We start from the raw sequence: 18,755 nt of genomic DNA on the forward strand, positions 1-18,755 counted from the left end.
AGTTACTGGAATTTAGGTTAGTATCCAAAAGAGAGAGAAAGGAATAAATTGAAAAAAGACTGGGAGGAAAAAAACCCCCTTTCCTAAAAAGCCAAAAAGAGGAGGGTGCAGGGAAGTGGGCACTTCAATTCTTAAGACCCCAAGGAAAAGAAAAAAATTACTGCAACATTGAGATTGAAAGGGTAAAAATGTGTGGCAGCAGCATGGTAAAGGCATGTTCTTATTTATTTATTTCTTTATTTACTAGCAGCAGGAGGTCTGTGCTGTTGTCTGAGTATTTTTTTTGAAGCCATAGCTGAGCACAGCTGATGCTTGGCCTTGGAACATGTCAGTTTGAAGATAGCACACACGGTATTAATAAATGTAGAACAATACTTGCTGTCAAGTTGGTTACAAGGCAGTAGTTCGCTGAAGGGGAGCCTGACAATGTCAAAAAGCATTAGACCAGAGCCAGCAAGTGCTTTATACGCTACAGCTGAACCCAAAAGATGAATTGATGCCCTAGATCTGACTTTAAGGCATCTGTCTGCTTTGGAGAGCGGGTGTTTTTCTGAAGAAGCATGGAAACAAGTTGCTTTTCTCTCCTCCTCCAACTGCCTGCCCATATGCGGAAGGCAAGGAGCAAGATGCGAGAGATCAAACCGTAGCACGTTGTAAATGCGCAGGGATGCCTTGCAGACAAAATAATCTTTGGAAGTAGGAGCACACACTCAGGAGAAGTGTTTCGAGGTGACTCCGAGCAGCCGGGAGACAGATCCCAGGCTGCGACCCCGCAGTGAGGGCTGGTTTCCCCTGGCCGAGAGCCTGGCAGTCCCTTGGCGTGAGAGCTAGCAGCAAGAGAAGAGCCCGTCAGAAGAGACACCAGGAGGGAAGTAAACAAGCAGATTACAAAGTGATGAAAAATAAGGCTATCAGCCTTCTGCAGTGACATACAAGAAGGTGTGACCATTTCCTCCACCCCCTCACCCTCATGCCTGTCGACTGAAGAATACTATTAAGTCAGGTAGTCACAGATTATTAATGACCTGTTAACAGCATCTTTAATTTTCTAATAAGTGCCAACTGTGGCTGCTGTAATTATTTTGCTGGTCCTACAACACACCCTGTGCCAGGCTGCAAAATACTTCCCCCCCCCCCCCCCCCCCCCGAACATATTGTTGTGCCTCTTAACGTGTGCGTGTACCGCTCACTGGCAATTTCACACCTAAGTAGAATTACATCTTAGGCTGTCAGAGCATTTTGCAGCCATTAAATGTCACTATCTTCCAGCAAAGTAGGAACCAGGAAGTGTTTAGGCACTTATTTTTACATGTGTGAATTGAGACACCCAAAGTTTATGGTTTTAGCCACAGTGATCCGGTGAGTCAGTCCCTGAGCTGCTTGTGAAACCTGGGAGCACCATCTTCTGCTTTGCCTGCACTGGCATTGCATGAACTGCAAAAGCCACAGGTAAATTGGAAGTAACACTGAGTAGGGGCTTTTTCTATCTAAGCAGAGGTCCCTGGGAGTCACGTTGTCTAAAAGTGATGGTATCTCTATTGTTCTTCCCGATTCTCACAAATAGAGAGCTGGGTAGCATGCAACTAGAAAACAAAACAAAAACAAACGGAAAAATGTGTGTGTTGTGGTCAAAGGCAAAGGCTTTCCTATGCAGCCTTCAATTTAAGAAGTCTGTGGGTATGGATCCCTGCCAGCGTCATTAAGAGCAGCAGTGATTTCCCGCTAACTGGTCCTGTTTCCTTTTCTAATGGATCACAGCACACCTCTGTGTCTCCTGTACACCACATTTGTCAAATTGCGTTGTGTTTAGCCCTGGGTAATCTGGTGTTTGACCAATAAACCACATAAACGAGTATTTGAAGATTACGGTAGCAATAAGTGTATGATGTACGTATGTTGTTAGCAGCCCTATTTGAAAGCTGCTGGCGAGGGTGGCTTGAAAACGCCATAAAGCAGCCTGATTTTTTAAGATCCCAGCACTTTTAGGCAACAATGATCCTGTAAAGGTATTGGCTGTCGAGCACACACAAAGCACATGGTGTTTTGAAAAATCTCAGCTATCAACACTGTGTAAAACCATGGTTTATGCTTTTTGTCCAGCTCTTGGACTGTCACACCTCTTTGCTGAGCAAAAGCCCTATGCTGTAGCTCTATAGGAAGAATTGTTCCTATTTCCCTAAAGGTATATTTGCTGTAGGGAGCAGCCCAGGAGTTGTGCTGAACCTGTCTAGGCTGGTATGTTTTAGCCTGAGAGGACAGTGCATAGGCAGGGACACAGCCCGGGTGTCTGGAGACCAGGTGCCCAGCCCAGCACAGGCTTCCTGCAAAGCCGTTCTTTTTTCTGCCACAGCTCTGCAAAATGAAAAAAAAACCCAACCAACCAACAACTCTGCCTGCCCTACAACAACTCTGCCTGCCCTAACAGGAGCTAGAAAGACCTAAAAGTTAGTGGATCAAATAGAGTCATCATCTAAAGCATTAAATGGAGAGAGATTATTTTCCCTCAGATCTTTTCCCACACATGTTGAGAAGGAAAATGTGGATTCCAGTCAGCTGTTCTCTGAAATTCCTCTTGCCCTGACTCATTTTTGGAAGAGAAGCTGATTCACATCCAACTGTCTTGTGAGCATCCAGCACATCTTTTCCTTTTTCCAAGAGCGGGTGGATAAATCAGTAGCTACTCCTCAGATCCAGGTAAAGGTCTGACTCCAGATGCTGCATGTGCAAATGGTGTGGCAGATTCCACCGCTTCCTTTGCCCTTTTGCTCTCTTTATCTCCCACAGCTCTGTGCCCAAGTTAACAAGCTGGATCTGTCTTGAATGGAAACCTTCAAGTATTATGGTAGTTTCTTTTCCTTTTTTTATTTTTTTTAATGGTTTCCATCATAACTTTTTTTTTTTTTTCCTTTTTGTCTTTCTGAGAATAGAATGTTTCTAGGTCAGAATCCCTGTTGGTCTTGTGCTCTTTTTGGTGTTCAACACTTATTAAAAAGTCACGAGCCTTTGAGGTTATTTTTTCCCCAGATCTTAATTTGTGTTAACAGATTTAGCTGATACTGAACCAGTTCTGCTCATATGGGCAAGGACCAACTTTTGGAAACGATTCAGGTGTCCAAGATGTTTGAAAGTAATTAGTTTCCCTCAAAGCCTTAGGCTTTAAGAGTCAATCTGATGTATTTCAAAGGGGCTTGACTTTCAGAAGAAGGGTAGGGCCAGCATTTTAAGAAGGAGAGGCCCTTCTGGGAAGGATGTAGAGATGGGCACTTGAAATAAACTCACCACATCTGTGAATCTGGGGGGTTTTAGGGTAGCATTTTATTTATTTTTGGTTTTCAGAAGGACGTATGAATAAGAGCAAGGTGCCTGTGAAGTGCCAGAGGTATGTACTGCTATAATACTGTAAAATAAAAGGCATTATATGAGCAAGATGTTTGGCCTTAGGGCTGCAAACCTTCCTGTCTCCACTGACATTTTTAAAGGCTTTGTAAATGGGGCTCCATGCTGATCATAGCAGAGTAAATCACATCTTTTACCCCCTCATTTCTGGCAGCAGACACATGACAAGGGACCAAGCATCATATGATTTATACTATGTTCTTGCCTTAAACATTTTTTCCCTGTGACTGCCTCTCCTGGCATTCAGTTCCTTTAGGTCACTGTCTACTGTGTGCCTATTTAATGCATGCATGTGGATCATGTTATTGAAGTTAGTAAGACTACAGACAGGCATAAGCCTTATCAGGATTGGTGTTAGAGTGTGTAAACTTCCAGACAGGTGCTAACATTGAACATAGCCACGCAGTTCCTAGCCCAATGACCCCTGCAGTACTTCTATGAACTTTTGTGGCCATTTTCTTTTCTCTTTACAAGGTAAAATGTGACCTGTTAATCAAGAAGGTTATTACAGACTCTTCATGTTTCTGGATGTTTTTTCCCCCTTCTTAGGATTCAGTAACTTGACTGAAGGCTTGATAGGTTGTTGGTTTGGGCTTTGAGAACTTGTCAGTGTCTTCAGCATAATGCATGTATCGGACACAGATAAGTGCCCACAGACTGGCAAGAGAGCTAAGTGGTTGCCACTGCACAGAAAGCATTGCAAGCTGTTTGATCTTTCCGTGAGAAATGGTTTGGTACTCTTCACTGATCACTTACCTTGCAGGTTTGGTGAACCTATTCTAAGGAAACCATATACAGAAAACGCGCGTCACACTACAAAAACCTCCCTGGCTTGACAGTCCACTTCTGCTAAGCTCCTACTAAGCACAGAGTGCTATTCCCCTCTCGTCCTGACAGCACAGGACAGTCAGAGGACTGTATTTGCTATTTCTTTATGTGATTCTTTTCTTTTAACATGCCCATTTGGAAGCTGGGCAGTGACGTGTGCTGTGGGGAGGCACGGGCACGGCACAGAGCAGTTCTTTTGAACCTGGGATTGCCGTGCTCGTGACCTCACTCCCAGTGGCGGGGAAGCCAAGAAGCTGTCCTGTAGCTTTCTCGGGGAAACCACTCGCTCTTAAAACCATAAACACCACTGACCTTTTCTTCCTTGCACCTGAGATGCAACTTTTTCATTTACCCTACTTAGGAGTTCTTACTCTTAAATCCTTTGCAGTTCATCTCTAAAACACAAAAGGTGAACATTCAGAGCTTCCTCTCCCCTCCATGGTGTCCAATTACAGAAACATACAATTAGGGATGTTAATGACAGCTTATTAAGCATTAACCTATAACGCCGTGCTCCAATAACAGCAAAAATGGGTCACACTGTAGATGTAATTATCCTGCTTCTCCAATAGCATGCCCTAGTCGTGCCTCTTTTCTTGCAATATCTTTCAGTACAAAGCATGGGCAGCTCTAGTTGTCTTGAAGGATGAGCTGGAGTGAGTTGTTGAACTGGCTGGCACATGAAAATAAGTGCTTTCAAAAAGACCGAACAAACTTCTTGGCAACTTGGGAGAAAAGCAAAAAAAGGATTTAGGCATCTGCCTTCGTTACCTGCAGCTAGGAAGACAGACTCCATTTCACAGAGGGAGAAATGGAGGGATGGCAGGAGAAGGCTCCTCAGACCAGGGGAACAGTGGCCCCACCTTTTCCCTCTGCCCGACACCGCGGTGTGCAGTGGGCTGCAGGGGAGGAGGGCACTCGGAGGGGAAGGTGGGCAGGCAAGGGGGAAAGAGATGCAGTACAGGCAAGCCCAGCGGATGAGACTGTCGCTTAAGAGCTCATGGGGAAGTAGTCTGTAACAGTGGAGTACAGGAGACGTATGAAGATATATAAATATACAAAAGTGTGCAGATGAGGGCACCCAAGAGAGTAGAAAAAGGAAACGAAACTAAAATATCTGTAGGTACCATGCCAGGCTTTGTACTAACGGAGCAAGCCACCTGCGCTGCACCGTGTGCCCCAGGAAATGTGATACAAGAATGAGGTGGCTGTTCAGAGCCCTTAATCATTCTATTGACTATTTTCACTTTCCTTGTTAATTAGCTAGCAGCAAAGGCAGAAAATAAACAACACGGTTTCCTGGCTTACCAGTAATCTCCCCAGTACACACCACTATGTCCCTTCAAAGCATTTTAACCAGGGTAAGTTAGACATTTCTAGGAAGCAATCCACAAGGAGACCCTGGAAGGGACCATTCCAAAGCTGGCTGAGAAGGTGTTTTACCTCCCTAAATGCCAAAATATGTCCATCTGTAGAAGAACCACTGAGGAAAAGAAGAGTATTACTCCTGCTTTTGGTTTGACTGTGAGTTAACAAATCTTCTTTCTTACAAGTTGCTGAGGTTTTGGTGAAGGCAGATTGTACATGCAAAGCCTTTGGTATTTCTGAACGTGCTAGCAGGGGGCATAATTTGTGCTGTTACTTCTCAGAAATGAGGTAAATAATACGCTGTGGCTATTTCCATGAAAAGTGGGAAAATAATATGCTGAAATGATGAGCCTGTCCAAACGCTTCTGCTGTACTGTCCTCTGTTCGGCGACAGTACTGATGAGGAGATATTTTGTAGAGCATGAGTGTCAAGAAGTTGTTTCTAAAATGTTGTCCTGGCACGTTATTAGTATAGAAATTGGCTTGCACCCAGATGCATTATGGATCTTAAAAGATCAATGGATGGGCAAGAGCGCAAGAATGTGAACTACAAGTGCATGCTTGTGCTTGCGTGTGGTTTGCCTGATACTACCTGACATCTCCTGTGACTTCCAAGACTACCTGGGTGGCTTGCAGAAAAGCTGGACCTGGGGCTGACTTAAATCCCACCGGCCCAAGGGAGAGCTTCATTGCAGAAGGACTGGCAACGCTGCCAGCCTTGAAGTTAGACGCTCAGGTCTGTGTTCAGGCCTATTGATAAGCTTTAATTTAATTTAATAGTAGTCTTTGCCACACATATTTAGTGTGCCATGCCAGCACCTTGGGACTACAGTGGTTCAAAGCGGTTTAAAGGCTCCCAGCCGCTTGTATTGGTGGCCTGGTGGTACACGGTCTTGGCCAGGTGAGTAGGCAGTGGTGGAAACTGAGACAGCCAGCAGTGATCTCACACTGAGTTTCCATGGATCAAGGTACTTCTCTTTGATTTCAGAGCAATATTCTTGCTTACTGTTTGGTCTGTGATAGTAACCAGAAGGTGGAGGTGCTGGTGGAGCTTGGTAGTGCCAGGAAGAAGAGAAGGAAGAGGAAGAGGAAGAATTGCCTTCCCCAAAGAACATGCTGCCCCAGCTCCTTTGCTCAGGTCTGAGGCAAGTAAAGTGAATGTTTGCGGCTTGGAGAAAAAGCCGCTGCTTCACTGCTACCTGCCCTTGGTGGAGGTGCCCGAGACCAACCTCTGCTACACACATTTCAGAGACCAAACCAGAAAATCTGAATTTGCTGAAATAAGGGAGAATCTCTTAAGCCTAGCCTATTTTTAGAAGATCCTCTGTGGAAAAAAAACAAAGTCTAATTAAAACCAGACTTTATTGTTGCAGTAACCCACCATTTCACATGTGACCCTGGGAGTCTTCCACCTCTCTGGGTTTGTTAGATCTTGCTGTTAACTGCCCGAGTCCTGCCTGGTTTCAAAGTCAAGCCTGAACACTACCTTCTCTGCCATATCTTACTATTTTCAAGGCACAAAATTAACATCACCCTTATTAGGAAGCTGTGCTCTTAAACATTTATTTTTAGAGAACACTACTTAGAATGATTTAATGTCTCTTTGGTAACTGTAGGCTCAATGTTTTTGTGTGCGCTAATCTCCGCTTAATCTTTCTTACCACTGCAAGCAGCACAGGGGGAAAGATGTTTTTTTCCAAGCTACGCTGTTCTGCAACTGTGCTTTTTTAATTACTGGCAGTGAAGAAATCTGTTTTTTAACCAGTTGACTTGCATACTTTTTAGTGGTGTAACAGGTTCTGATGGGAGATCTCTGCCACAGATAGCAATGTGAACTTCCCTCCTTAGGAGGCAATCTCACATTTTATTTATGATTCTCCTAAATATATGGTCTTACAGTTACTCCCTTTGTGGCGAATGAAGTAGAGGGGGCTTGGTCCTTCCCTTTCATAGCCTGTGTGTTTTGCAGGCTGTAAGTAATTTTCAGAAAGGCTCTGGGCATGTCCCTGCTTCCCTTCCCCAGCCAGCCACCTCCATGGCACTGCAAGATGGGAGCAGCAAACACTCGGTTGGCCAGAGGGCAGAAATCCTAGCAATGAGTCCTCACAGGCAACAGCTTCTTACTATGCCTCAGTCATCCACAAGCTGAGACCATGAGTATCTCTGGTGTCATCATTCAAAAGCTAGCAGCAGTTGCATGCTGAGGGATGCTCAAGGATTTGGATGCAATATCCAAACACCCGTGCTGCAAGGGACCGTGATGGTGGAGAAGGGGAACAGCAGCGCCTGTGAGGGATGCTCTGGGCTCCAAGGACACCTCCATCCTTGCTTTTGGAAGCTAGCAGGGAACTGTGGGATCAAAGAGGTTTGCAAGGTCTTGAGAGGCTTGTTAAAACGTGTAGCTCTGAAACTCTTCCCGCAATGTTCTGTCAAAGGACCAGCTTGGGAAAACAGCTGAGAAACAAGTGGGAGGAGAGCGTCGAGGGCTAGCCTGGGGATGGGGTGGTCCAGCCTGCAGGCTTCCCACTGCAACAGAAAGCGAGTGATGGGGATAGTCTGTCTGTGACAGCAACGACGACCTTTGCAGAGCCAGCATGGGCTGCACAACTTGGGTGCACACCAGGCCCCCCACCTCCCTGCCTCCAGAGGACCAGCAATGGGCAGCGGCTGCGGGCAGGGGCAGCACATCAGGAGCAGCTGAGAGTGCTGCGTGGGGCAGCAGTGCTTACTGGGATCACCGTTCCCCAGCTGCCAAGCTCCCCTGCCAGATGGCACTGTCTTGGCACAGCACCACCGGGGCACTGGCAGCCACTGACCTGCTGTGAGCGAAGGCAGTGATGAGGGCATGTGCAAGCACGTGACCGATCAGCACGAAACTCCTCTTGCTTTTCATCCCCCTTGTTTGGATGCCAGCAAACCATGAGACTAACAAACCTCAAACCCGCTGACACCCGGTTGCAGAGCCTCCGATTTCCGCCCTTTGCTGGGCAGGTCCCCTGAGCCTCGGTCAAAACCTCCTTGCTGGTGCAAGAGCTCTGTGTCTTCCCACTTTTACTCAGCAAACTGCCGGCAGCAACCCCCACCTCCAGACATTTGTGTTCAATTACCCTGAATTTCATCACAGAAAGCAAATTTTGCCTGGCTGCAAATTTGAAAGGGGTGAAACCAAATGCTGCGCGTCACAGCCTGTTACATCTGAGCCACTCTCCAGATTTACCACCTTTTTTCTCTCTTTTTTTTTTTTTTTTTCTTTTCCCCTCCCTGTTATGCAGCATTAGTGTCGGATCCTCCTCCTGGCCAAACACATCTTGCAGGAAATTTGGTTATTAATCAGATCTTGCAGTTTGGGGCAGGGGGAGCGGCATGAAATAATGTTATAAATTGCAATTTAAGGAAACTTGCAAACACAAGCGGGTGGGCAGAAAGCTCTCACTGTCCTTGTGAAACTACTGCTGCTGTTCCTCTACAAAAACACACTCATACTTCCTCTGCTGCAACTTCTCGCACCCCTCAAGTTCCCCAAGGGAAGTGAAGAAGAAAACTTGACAGAGAAACAGATTAGGAGCGAGCAAGATGATGACTGACTGTCAGGGGACTGTACCAATGGCACAAAGCGGGGATTTTGGGGCATAAAATAGACACAGTACCCACGAGCTTCTCTGGGTTGCTACCATGACTAGCCACCCATGAATCAGAAGCAAATTAAATGGTAAAGTCAAATACTAAGTGCTCTTAAAATCGAGGGAACTCGTTACCGAGGAAGGCCCTTGGCTGAGGGGTAGCCTGCATTATGGTGGCATGCTAGTGCCGACAGGGCAGGAGGTGAAAGTTGTACCTGGGTCACATCCATGGCTTCCCCTTGGGCTGGAGGGTGCAAGAGGCTGAGCACAGGCATGTCGGCAGAGCGGCAGCAGCGGGAGGCTGCCCGAGCCGCCCTGCCCCGGTGGGACGGAGCCCTGCCGCCTGCCTCCCCGGCTGGGGCTGCTGGCCGGGCGATGCCTGCCGCACACACCCAGGGCTGGGCTCTCACACCAGGACTCAGGTGGCCTTGCCCAGGTCGCGCTTCTGTAACTGGCTCAGACCTCAGTTTATTAACCAGCTCTCGCCGAGCATAACGCTGAAGTCGCACCATCGTGGCACAAGAACCAAGGTGTGAAACCTTTGGGATTAGAAATCACAGTTTCCCCAAGTATCCAGATGTTTATGTGCTTACATAAAAAATGGCAGAAAAGGGGAGAATATTAGCCTTCTGCTAATATTTTTTGTTGGCTTTTTTGACTACTGTCAAGACCGTTCCTCCCATCCCAGCTGCGAGAGAAGCAGGAGCATAAGCTGGTACTCGGATGCTCAGTCAAGTCCCATCCTGCCACAGCCCAGAGCAACATGCTGGTCTTCCAGTGACGACTCAGCTCGATTCCTACCAGCCTGCTGCAGGCAGGAGCGTTAGCTCAGGCTCTTCGGTTCCCCCCTTACCCAAACCGTGGAAACGCTTAGTAGATTGACTTTCTCAGCAGTGTTTCTTATTCTGTTGGGTCATGCATTCAAATGCCAAAATTGTGACTCATTACAAGGGCAAGCTTGGGCTGGGGGGTGCAGGAAGGAAGAAAAATAGCCTGCAAGAGCCTTCCTGTTTATCCATGGCTTGGGAAAAAAAACAACAGAATACACACACCCTGGCTCCATTATCTTTGCTGGCACAGTGCTGGCTTGGCTCTGTCCCTTACCACTCCAGGCCAAATCCAGCCCTGCCGGGAGGGTGTCTACTTTAGAGGAGTTTACTCGAGAGAGAAATCCAGCCCCCGGAGCCTGAATGCTTGCAGTGTGCAAGCGAGTGCACGGGCACCGGCAGCCCCCGTGACAACGCGCTGCGGCGCTGGCCCGCAGCCACACCAGGGAGGTCATTTTCTTTTCGGCAATTAGCAAAGTGGTGGCATCACTAAAAGAAGTTGAATAAACACATTCAAAGCGGCTGGGTCCCCGGTTTGCTCTGTTCTCACCACCCTTCCTTCTGGGCACGCGGTGGGGCCCCAGTAAGCAAAAGCCCGATGCCTGTGTGCTGTGCTTGCATTCAGGCCTGCTTGGAAAGGGCTTTTAGGAAAGAGGAGGGGAAAATAACCTCTTGGGTTTGTGTTTTTTTGGTTTTTTTTGTTTTTTTTTTTTTTTTTTTTTTTACAACAAATGTCTTCCCTTTTTTCTTTTCAGGGAGGAAAAATGCCAGCTTCCCTAAGAAAACTGCAGCAAATGGCTGTTTTCATGGGACTGTTCAGTGGCGGGGGATGCCTCGTGATGTATAATCTTATGCAAAGTAAGTATTGGTGGTGTTAGCAACCTTATTTCTCCTCTGTCCCTTTCATTTGCTTTTGTGTAGCAGGGAAAATAGCAGCATGCAAGAGGTGAAAAGCAGACAGAGTTAAGGGAAGTGTGGTGGAGCCTCTGGGCTCTGCCTCCCTGGGCTTCCCGCTCCGCTCCGTTTTCCAAGGGTGGGCATTGCCTAGGGAGCAGGCTGTGTGGTCAGGAGAAGGTGGTTTCTGGGGGGTTTCCTGAGGGTGAGGGCCAAGTGAAGAACAGGCAGTAATGCAAGTTTCATTTCTTACTGAGATTTTACCAACGGGCAGGAGAAGACTACCATCTGTGAGAAGGTGTTAATGTCTAGCGGTTTTATCTGTAAATCTCCCTGTGGTGCTGGCCCTTAAGCACAACACGCCTGTGAAAGTGCTAAGACATCATTAGTTTCTCCTGAATGAAGGGCAGATAAGAGCCCTCAACACTGAGAAGACCAGGGCAAGGAGAAAAAAAAAAGCTAGAGAGAGGTGACGGTGCCGTTTACAGACAGCTCGAGTCACTACATGTCTTTGGGCAATAATCCAAATTATTAGTCCAGATGATAAGTGTTTATTTCTTCTAAAATTTTTCCTAGATATTTAACATCAGACCAGAAGGCAGCTTTGCCTCTCTCCAGGGGGGTGCTATAAGCCTCTTGGCCCTGTGCCTCTCCCTTGCCGGTGCTATCAAATGATGCTGGTTTTCACTTGCCCTTCTATCAGAAGATGCTGCCAGGGAAGTGCAGCCAAGCCTGTTCCTCAAGCCCTCAGATAAGCTCTGAAACCTCCCCTTCATTTTACACGTGTTAATAACAGATCAGACAAGGCTGGAAAGCAGGTTTTAATTTTAGGCAGCTAATGCCCTCAAGCTCTGGAGTAAAAACAGCTATATGATCCTCTTACACTTTAAAATATTGAATTTGGCTTTAACAAGGACATTAGCATTTTTTAATTTTCAGCTTCAGCATTGTTATCTAGAAATCTCAGCGTGTGTGTGTGTGGAGTTGCCCCCTGTGCTATACAGAAAGGGAGAGGGTGCATTCCTGGCATCACTTAGTGTGCCATCAAGCGCTGCAACACGATGGCTACTTTGCTCTGTTGCACTATCAGTGGCCACCGAGTAGCTGCCTGATGAGTTGGTGACAAGCCAGCTGGGCTGTTGAAAGGGCACTTTCTGCTGCAGAGTGTGTCCTGTAGCCTCCAGCAGATAGGGGAGCCACACTGGGACCCTTCCTTCCTTGGCCCACACCCCCAGCCATCCCAGGCCCTTCTGCCCCTGCACAGAACTGGCCTGTACCGGGACCTGTGAGGAGCAAGTAGGCTCCGTAGCAGTGGGAGCAGCGGGAGGGGGCTGCAGGCTTTCAGTTCAGCCTTCAGGCTGAAGGGAGGCTTGTGGGCCTGTGGTCTCTGCGAAAGCTTGCACAAGCACTCAGGTAACCCTATTTCTGCTCACTCTGTTCACCCCCACCTCATGGGAACAGCCTCCCCCACCAACCTGAGCATCCTTTCAGCTCCTCTATGGAAAAACACATGGACAAATGGCTTAGGCACTTTATGTCCAATACACAAGATGCTAATGAGGAACAGCTGAGAAGGAGCACCAGGGAACTCAAACCCATTTCCCCTCCACCCTGCAGGATGAGCACAGCATACTTTTAAGTATACTTTTTGTACATGGTCTGGGTGGTTGCTTGCCGTGATGTGTAGGCACTAAAGGGCTGGTGTGCAGCAGACCCTTTTGCTGGAGCTCCTTAGGATGGCCCAGGGGCCAACGAAGGACCAGCACAAGCTGCAGCCTAGCAAACCTGCTTCTATGCTGGCTGGATGCTGCCTGCTCACAGGGGATGCCTCTAATTAGGGAGACGGGGAAGCATCCTTCTGCCTCACGTTCCAGGAGTAATAACAACAGGGAAGAGACCAGGAAACAAACCTTGTGCCTTGTTTTAAACTCTCTGGAAGGCGAGAGCAAAGTTGCCAGAGTAGAATTTTCACACATGCACACTCTTAGCTTAACTCTGCCCTTCCTGATGTCAAGGGAGTGATGTTAGGCTGGCGTGAAGTGCCTCTAGAAACCTCAACAGGCAAGACTTAAAACTGTTTCTAAGCAAATCTCTGCCTCCTCAAGGAGGGTTGGCAAGTTTCCAGCCTCACGGCTCCGCGTTGTCCATTGGTGACCACTGCACAGCATTTCCCAGCTATACATAGCAACCAGACGCTGATAAATAGCAATTTACCACAATTGTCCTCCATATGCCAACACCACAGCACCCAGACTACTGTGCTATTGTTGCTGCTTGACCATTAACTCTAATGGTGCTTCTTTGTGCCTCCCTTTTAATGCATCCATCAGTGGAGCTTCAGCTTCGTGGCTGCCACCTGAAAAGCTGTGAAAAGACCACAGCAAGAGTTTCAGGGCAGCAGCAGCTGTTCCAGTCTCACTCCAATGTCTGCAAAATATTTCTCCATTCTTAAAGTATTTTCTGTGCCTCCTTTTAAAAAAAAAAAAAACCCCAAACAATTTAATTACCTTTAGAACATTTGCAGATATTCATCCTTGTGCTTTTTGGGTTTCCTTTTAGATGCCACACAAATGTATGAAAAGCAGGGAGACACAGCCATGAGCTGAACGGTGTATCGGTATGGAACAGGTTACATTCACTTAAATGAGCTGAACAATATCACAGTTCAGCACTGCTTCTCTGATGTAAGCGTGGGTTTCCTTCTTTAGCCAGATTTCTCCTAATTAATATTTTTGCACTGTTTTTCAGGGAAGGTGGGGTAGTCTGGAAGAAATGTCTTTTTTTAACTTATATTTTAAGTGGACAGTGTCCTCACTGCCCTCTTTCTCTCACCTAGAAGGTTTTGCCAGGACCCAGTATTACCAGCAGGGTTTGGAGCAACTGAACCACAGCCCTGATGCCCTGGAAGCCCTGGGTGCCCCTCCTCTTAAAATCCACAACATCCGACTGATGGATGGGAGTAATCGTGTGGACACAGAAAGAGCACAGGTAACGCTTGAGAGGTGGTGTCACAGCGTGGCCCTCCAAGGCATTGGGGTGACAGGGAATCAGCTGGGGGGGGTTCAGCAGGTCACGAGGCACTTGGGGGCACTGGAAGGCTGTGGGATGGGATGCCAGTTGTTTTGGAAGAGGCATGGATTTCCAGAGCATAAATCTACGCTCTTATGTGAGAGACTAGAAATAGCAAGGGCGGCATTTTCGTGTCCTGCTATTGTAAACCACAAAATAATTATCAGAAACACGTCAGATCCAGCTTTAAAGCAGAAGCTGCCTCCCTCTCCCTACCCGATATGTCTCACACTGTTTTAAAGCTCTGCTCAGAGCAGTTTTAGGGCCACCTGAGCTCTGCTGTGGTACTGCACATCGGCACGGTTTTCAGAAGCACCTGTGAGTCTGTGCCACAGCGGCCAGCTGCCCGGCATGGGCTGGAGGAGGCTGCGCAGAGTGCTCAGGTATTGCACAAGGCTGCCTGGTGTCAGCCCGGGCAAACCTCACAAACACGAGTCCCCTTCCACTCGGGCTTGCTGCCTGAAAAGGGTTCTCCGTCAGTGTTTTGACCCTTTAACCCAGGACTGGCTGCCCTCCCCTGGTTTTGCTGGGGGGTGCAGAATATCCCCAGTGACCTGTCCAGGTCCCTTACTGGAGGATCAAAATTTGAAATAATTTTATTCCTCCTGGTGAGTGGTTTTGAGTGCTGGGGATTAGGCAAGGGCATTGAGGAATGGGGCAGACGGTCCAGTGAAGGAGAGGGGCTGTCAGGGCAAGAAAAATCAACCTTTAACTACTCACTTAAAATTCCACTTTCCATCTCACCCTAATCAGGCTTCACCCTGAGCTAAAACATTTCCCAGGTTTTAGAGGTTCTACCAGGAAACATATCTAAGGCCAAAAACGCACAAAACCCCACACAACCTCTTATGGCGATGGAAAAGGAGAACCTGTCCCACTGATGTTTTCCTACGTCACTGTTTAAGAACGCCGGTCGCTTGGGTGACTCAGGGTGAAGTCAAACCCTGCTGTTGCCGACCTCACCCAAGAGGCAAACCTCCAACTTTCTTCTGCGCTTTTTCATGCTCCTAAGCCTTCATGTTCTTATGAAATAAACTGGTTAATCTAGAATGATTTACTGACTCCACAGTATTCCCAGCTCCTGGGCCTGTTGGAGAACCCCTGGCATTTTCTGTTTGTGATTGCAATACCACCAGCAAATGCTACACCTGAAACAATTCTTTTATTCAAACATTCGACCAAATGCAATTAGCCACGGTCACCACTGCAACTCCTGGCTTTGTTAAACAACAGAGTGGTAGAATTTGTGATGCTAAGGAAAATCGTTGAATGTGTTATTCTCTCTATGCGTGTTAAGGGACTGATCTATAGAGGATCTCAACCTACAGGTTTCTTATGGTTATGGGAAGCCCTAACACAGCGCAGGTCACCTCTGGATCACTATGCGTGCTGGTAAGGAAAGGTGTTTGCTCATAAATATTTCAGAGAGCGAGTGGTTTTCCCTGGGGGTTGCAGCTGTAGCACAGTACATTCTTTCAGCAGAGATTAACGTATGGCAGAACAGACATACTTGTATAGCCACACACATGTTAGCCGTTAGAAAAGCTCAGTGAAACTCTGAAATACAGTAAAAAAAAATTTTATCAGAATCACATCTTTGACTGTAGAAGGATTAAATGTCCATTTCATTACATGCTTCACTGAATCCTTAACGTACTTTTATGTTTGCAGATCAAGTTACCAGTATCTGGAACAAAATCAGCAGGGTACCTCTACATTAATTCGGAGATGGACCACTCCCGTCAATGGTGCGTACGGGGGGAGGTGCCGGGAGAAACACATAGGTGCAGGGAGAGAAGTGGTAGGAGAAAAGAGTGGAGCAGGGTATTTGTTTTAGTCACCCGTGCTGCTGAGATCATGCACACAAAGGAAGCGGAAATTCATGTCCAAAGGTCTTGTGAAAGGTTATTACCATCATTATGGCAAAAATGTAAATTAGTTGAGAAATACATTGAATTTGTCCCTATGAATACACATAGAAGAGCAACACGAGCCACTCATTTGTGTGAAATGTGTTCTGCAAACTATAGCTCAGTATACATACTAATACTGTGATCCAAGGTAACATACTGCGTGTCCCCCACCCCTCCTCCCCAAGGAGGTGCAGGAGCTGCTGAGCAGCAGTCCTAACTCCAGCCTAGCACTATGTATTGCAGTAGGGAAATCACACATTATATCAGAGCCTGCCAAGGTGAGCTAAAAATCATGCAGGTTTGGGCTTTTTTTCCAAGCTATCCGACAAATATTGTCCTTATAGTTAAAAAAAGTGCTAGAACAAATACATTACAGTAGAAGGATGCTCTGATCCCCCATCATATTTACATTTTTGTAGTACTGAAGCCTGAAAACCTCCCTTGTCAAAGGTAAACCGACTTCTAGAACTGAGCAAAGAATTGCTACGTGAATTCAAAGTCCATTTTCCATTGCAAAAAGGAACATTTTATTAGACGCAAACCCTTTTGCATATACTTGTTCTTGGAGTTCGTAGGCACTTCTGTTAGCTCTATTTAGAAACTCAAAGCTGCAACATTTTTATTCAGCTGCCACAGCCATATGGTAATGGTTTCTTTTCATAATTAGATGCGCACGACTTACTGGGTTTCTCTTCTGAAAAACTATGGGCAGTAAGGTGTAAGGGGATGTGAGGAAGGCACTAGGCTGGCACTTGAGAGACTCGGGGGGCCAGGCCTGGCCTCCTCCCTCGTGACCAGAGGTGGCCCCAGAGGTCCCTGGCCACCTTTCTTGCACACCTGCGCTTCCCCGGAGCCCGGCTCTGATCTCCTCGCTCCTCCTTATCCCCTCCTCGCAGAGGGAGTAACAGTTCCCTTCTGCCTCACTCAGTTACTGCGAGGGTAACTGAATGTGGCAAGATGTTAAACTACAGCAGTAACTGAAGTGCCTGTCTCTCAGAGTTTTGTTTTAAAATGAACTCTCAATGCACTTCTGCGAGCTTAAGAGAGGAGGGGGAAAAAAGAAATCATCTCCTGTAAGAGGTTTTTATGGCCGACAAATCTGTTAGACTCAACCACCTCTGCTTACATTTGGGTCCCGTGCAGAGCTCCGCTTGGGGCCAGGTGCCCTTGCACCTGGCCAGGCAACTAAGAATAAAATGGCTGGTTCCCATCTCCTCTACGGAGAGGAGCTCCTGAAATCCCCAATGGGAATGACACGTAAGCAGGCCATCCTGGTGGGGCTCTGCAGGGCGTGCGTGGGGGCATTTCCAGCAGAGCCCAGGGAGGCAAGCGGAGCGATGCAGGCAGAGCCCAACCGCACCAGGAGGTGAGCTCTCAGCGCAGGGGTAGCTGAAGCTTCCAAGCCACCAAAATGCTTCTGACTCTGAGCGTGCAGTCCGCCCCTTGTGGTTCATTTATTTATGTGGTTATTAAAAAAAAAAAAGAGAGTAACTAGAAAAAAAAAGAAAAAAAAGGGAAATTTGGAGTGTGTGGGCTGGTTTGGACATGGAGGACGTGGCATTCACCCAGGCGTAGGGAGCGCAGGGATGGGGAGGGCACCTGGAGACAAGGGCAACCAAGGCACCAGTCTGGCAAAATGACGCTTGCCTGCCCTGCAGCGAGCGGAGGGAAGGGCCGAGAGCCCAGGCCATGCTGAGGGGAGCGAGCAGCTGCCCCTTCAGGCCCTGCTATCAATGAGGCAGTTGCTCGTCCCGGGTCGGATGTAGGCGGAGGGCTGGCAAGCGAAGAGCCATCGCACAGAGGTGCGGCAGCCTCATTCCTTCATGGTATGTACTCATCACCGACGCCAGCAAAAGCAGGGCTGGGTGAGTGCCAGGAGCTTTTGAAAAAAATCCTATCTTAGTACCCCAAAATAATAGTCCTTCCCAGCTGGAAAAGCAGCACGAGCAGTCTCACAGAAGTGGGTTTGGAGCAGGGCTGAAAGGAAGGAAAAGGCTCCCCCTCCATCTCCAACAAACACTGTTTTCCTTCTCCTTTGAGTAACCACTGCTGTACCCTGCCAGGGTTTCAGCAGTCACATTGAGCGATCACACAGCGTTCAAACTCCTCCAAGCCAGGCTAATTCCTTAGCAACACAGTCTGGCTCCGAGGCTGGAGAGGAGTGGAGCAAGGAATGCACCCGCAGGATGGAGAGGAAGAAAGGCACCAGGTTGGGGGAGGAATGCCCTATCTAAAAATAGCTGGCAGGATTTTATTTGAGTTGCAACAAATAGGAACATGCATCCCAGTCCTTTAAATCTGGGCTGTGCTATGCTGTTAGGGAAAAGAGCTTTCAGAAGCTAGCACTCGCAAACCAAGTTTTAAAACACTTGAGAGAATTTTTAAAAGCAGTGAATGCATGGAATGATTTGTTTCTTTGTGCCAGCTGTTTCTACACTGACTTTACTACTATTAAAAGTGATTGAAACAAGTTAAAAAATATTTTTTTTATTATTATTTTATTAGCTGGTGCCTTCAGGATGTCACCTTGAAACTGCGGGATGGTCAGAATATTCCTGTTTACCACTCCCCAGTGGAAAGCACTGGTGTGCAAGAAGGTTAAAAATCAGAGACAGCTGCTTCTCCACCTCCCATTGAGCCGAAGGAATCATTAATCGATTGCATCCTGCTGTGTCCATGAATGTACACAGTTGCCCAAGTGACAATTTTACTTAAGTGGGTGCTCTCAAGACAATTTTCTCTCTAAGACTGACCTCATCATCGTCATAATTGTAATTTCTTTATTTTGCTGGTGTATTCATGTGTTCAGCAGAAGCCTAAAATAAATATCTTGCAAAAGA

At 47.3% G+C, this 18,755-nt stretch overlaps 1 protein-coding gene across 29 annotated transcripts in view; it reads left to right on the forward strand.

Annotated features, from left to right (window-relative positions):
• LOC130148463 (cytochrome c oxidase assembly factor 1 homolog) overlaps positions 1–18,755 on the forward strand; it is a 54,491-nt gene extending 35,736 nt beyond the window's left edge. For 25 of the 29 annotated variants that reach the window (XM_056337079.1, XM_056337069.1, XM_056337068.1 and 22 more), the window contains 4 exons: positions 10,795–10,897; positions 13,770–13,921; positions 15,674–15,750; positions 18,421–18,755. In XM_056337079.1, the coding sequence (XP_056193054.1) occupies positions 10,804–10,897; positions 13,770–13,921; positions 15,674–15,750; positions 18,421–18,517 (420 nt within the window). In that variant the 5' untranslated portion in view covers positions 10,795–10,803 and the 3' untranslated portion in view covers positions 18,518–18,755. Of the gene's footprint in view, positions 1–2,507; positions 2,695–5,557; positions 5,749–10,794; positions 10,898–13,769; positions 13,922–15,673; positions 15,751–18,420 lie in introns of those variants that run through there. The other 4 variants (XM_056337076.1, XM_056337055.1, XM_056337054.1 and 1 more) reach the window with 4 other exon arrangements.

Source organism: Falco biarmicus, chromosome 4 (assembly GCF_023638135.1).
Source record: "Falco biarmicus isolate bFalBia1 chromosome 4, bFalBia1.pri, whole genome shotgun sequence".
NCBI classification, from domain to species: Eukaryota; Metazoa; Chordata; class Aves; order Falconiformes; family Falconidae; genus Falco; species Falco biarmicus.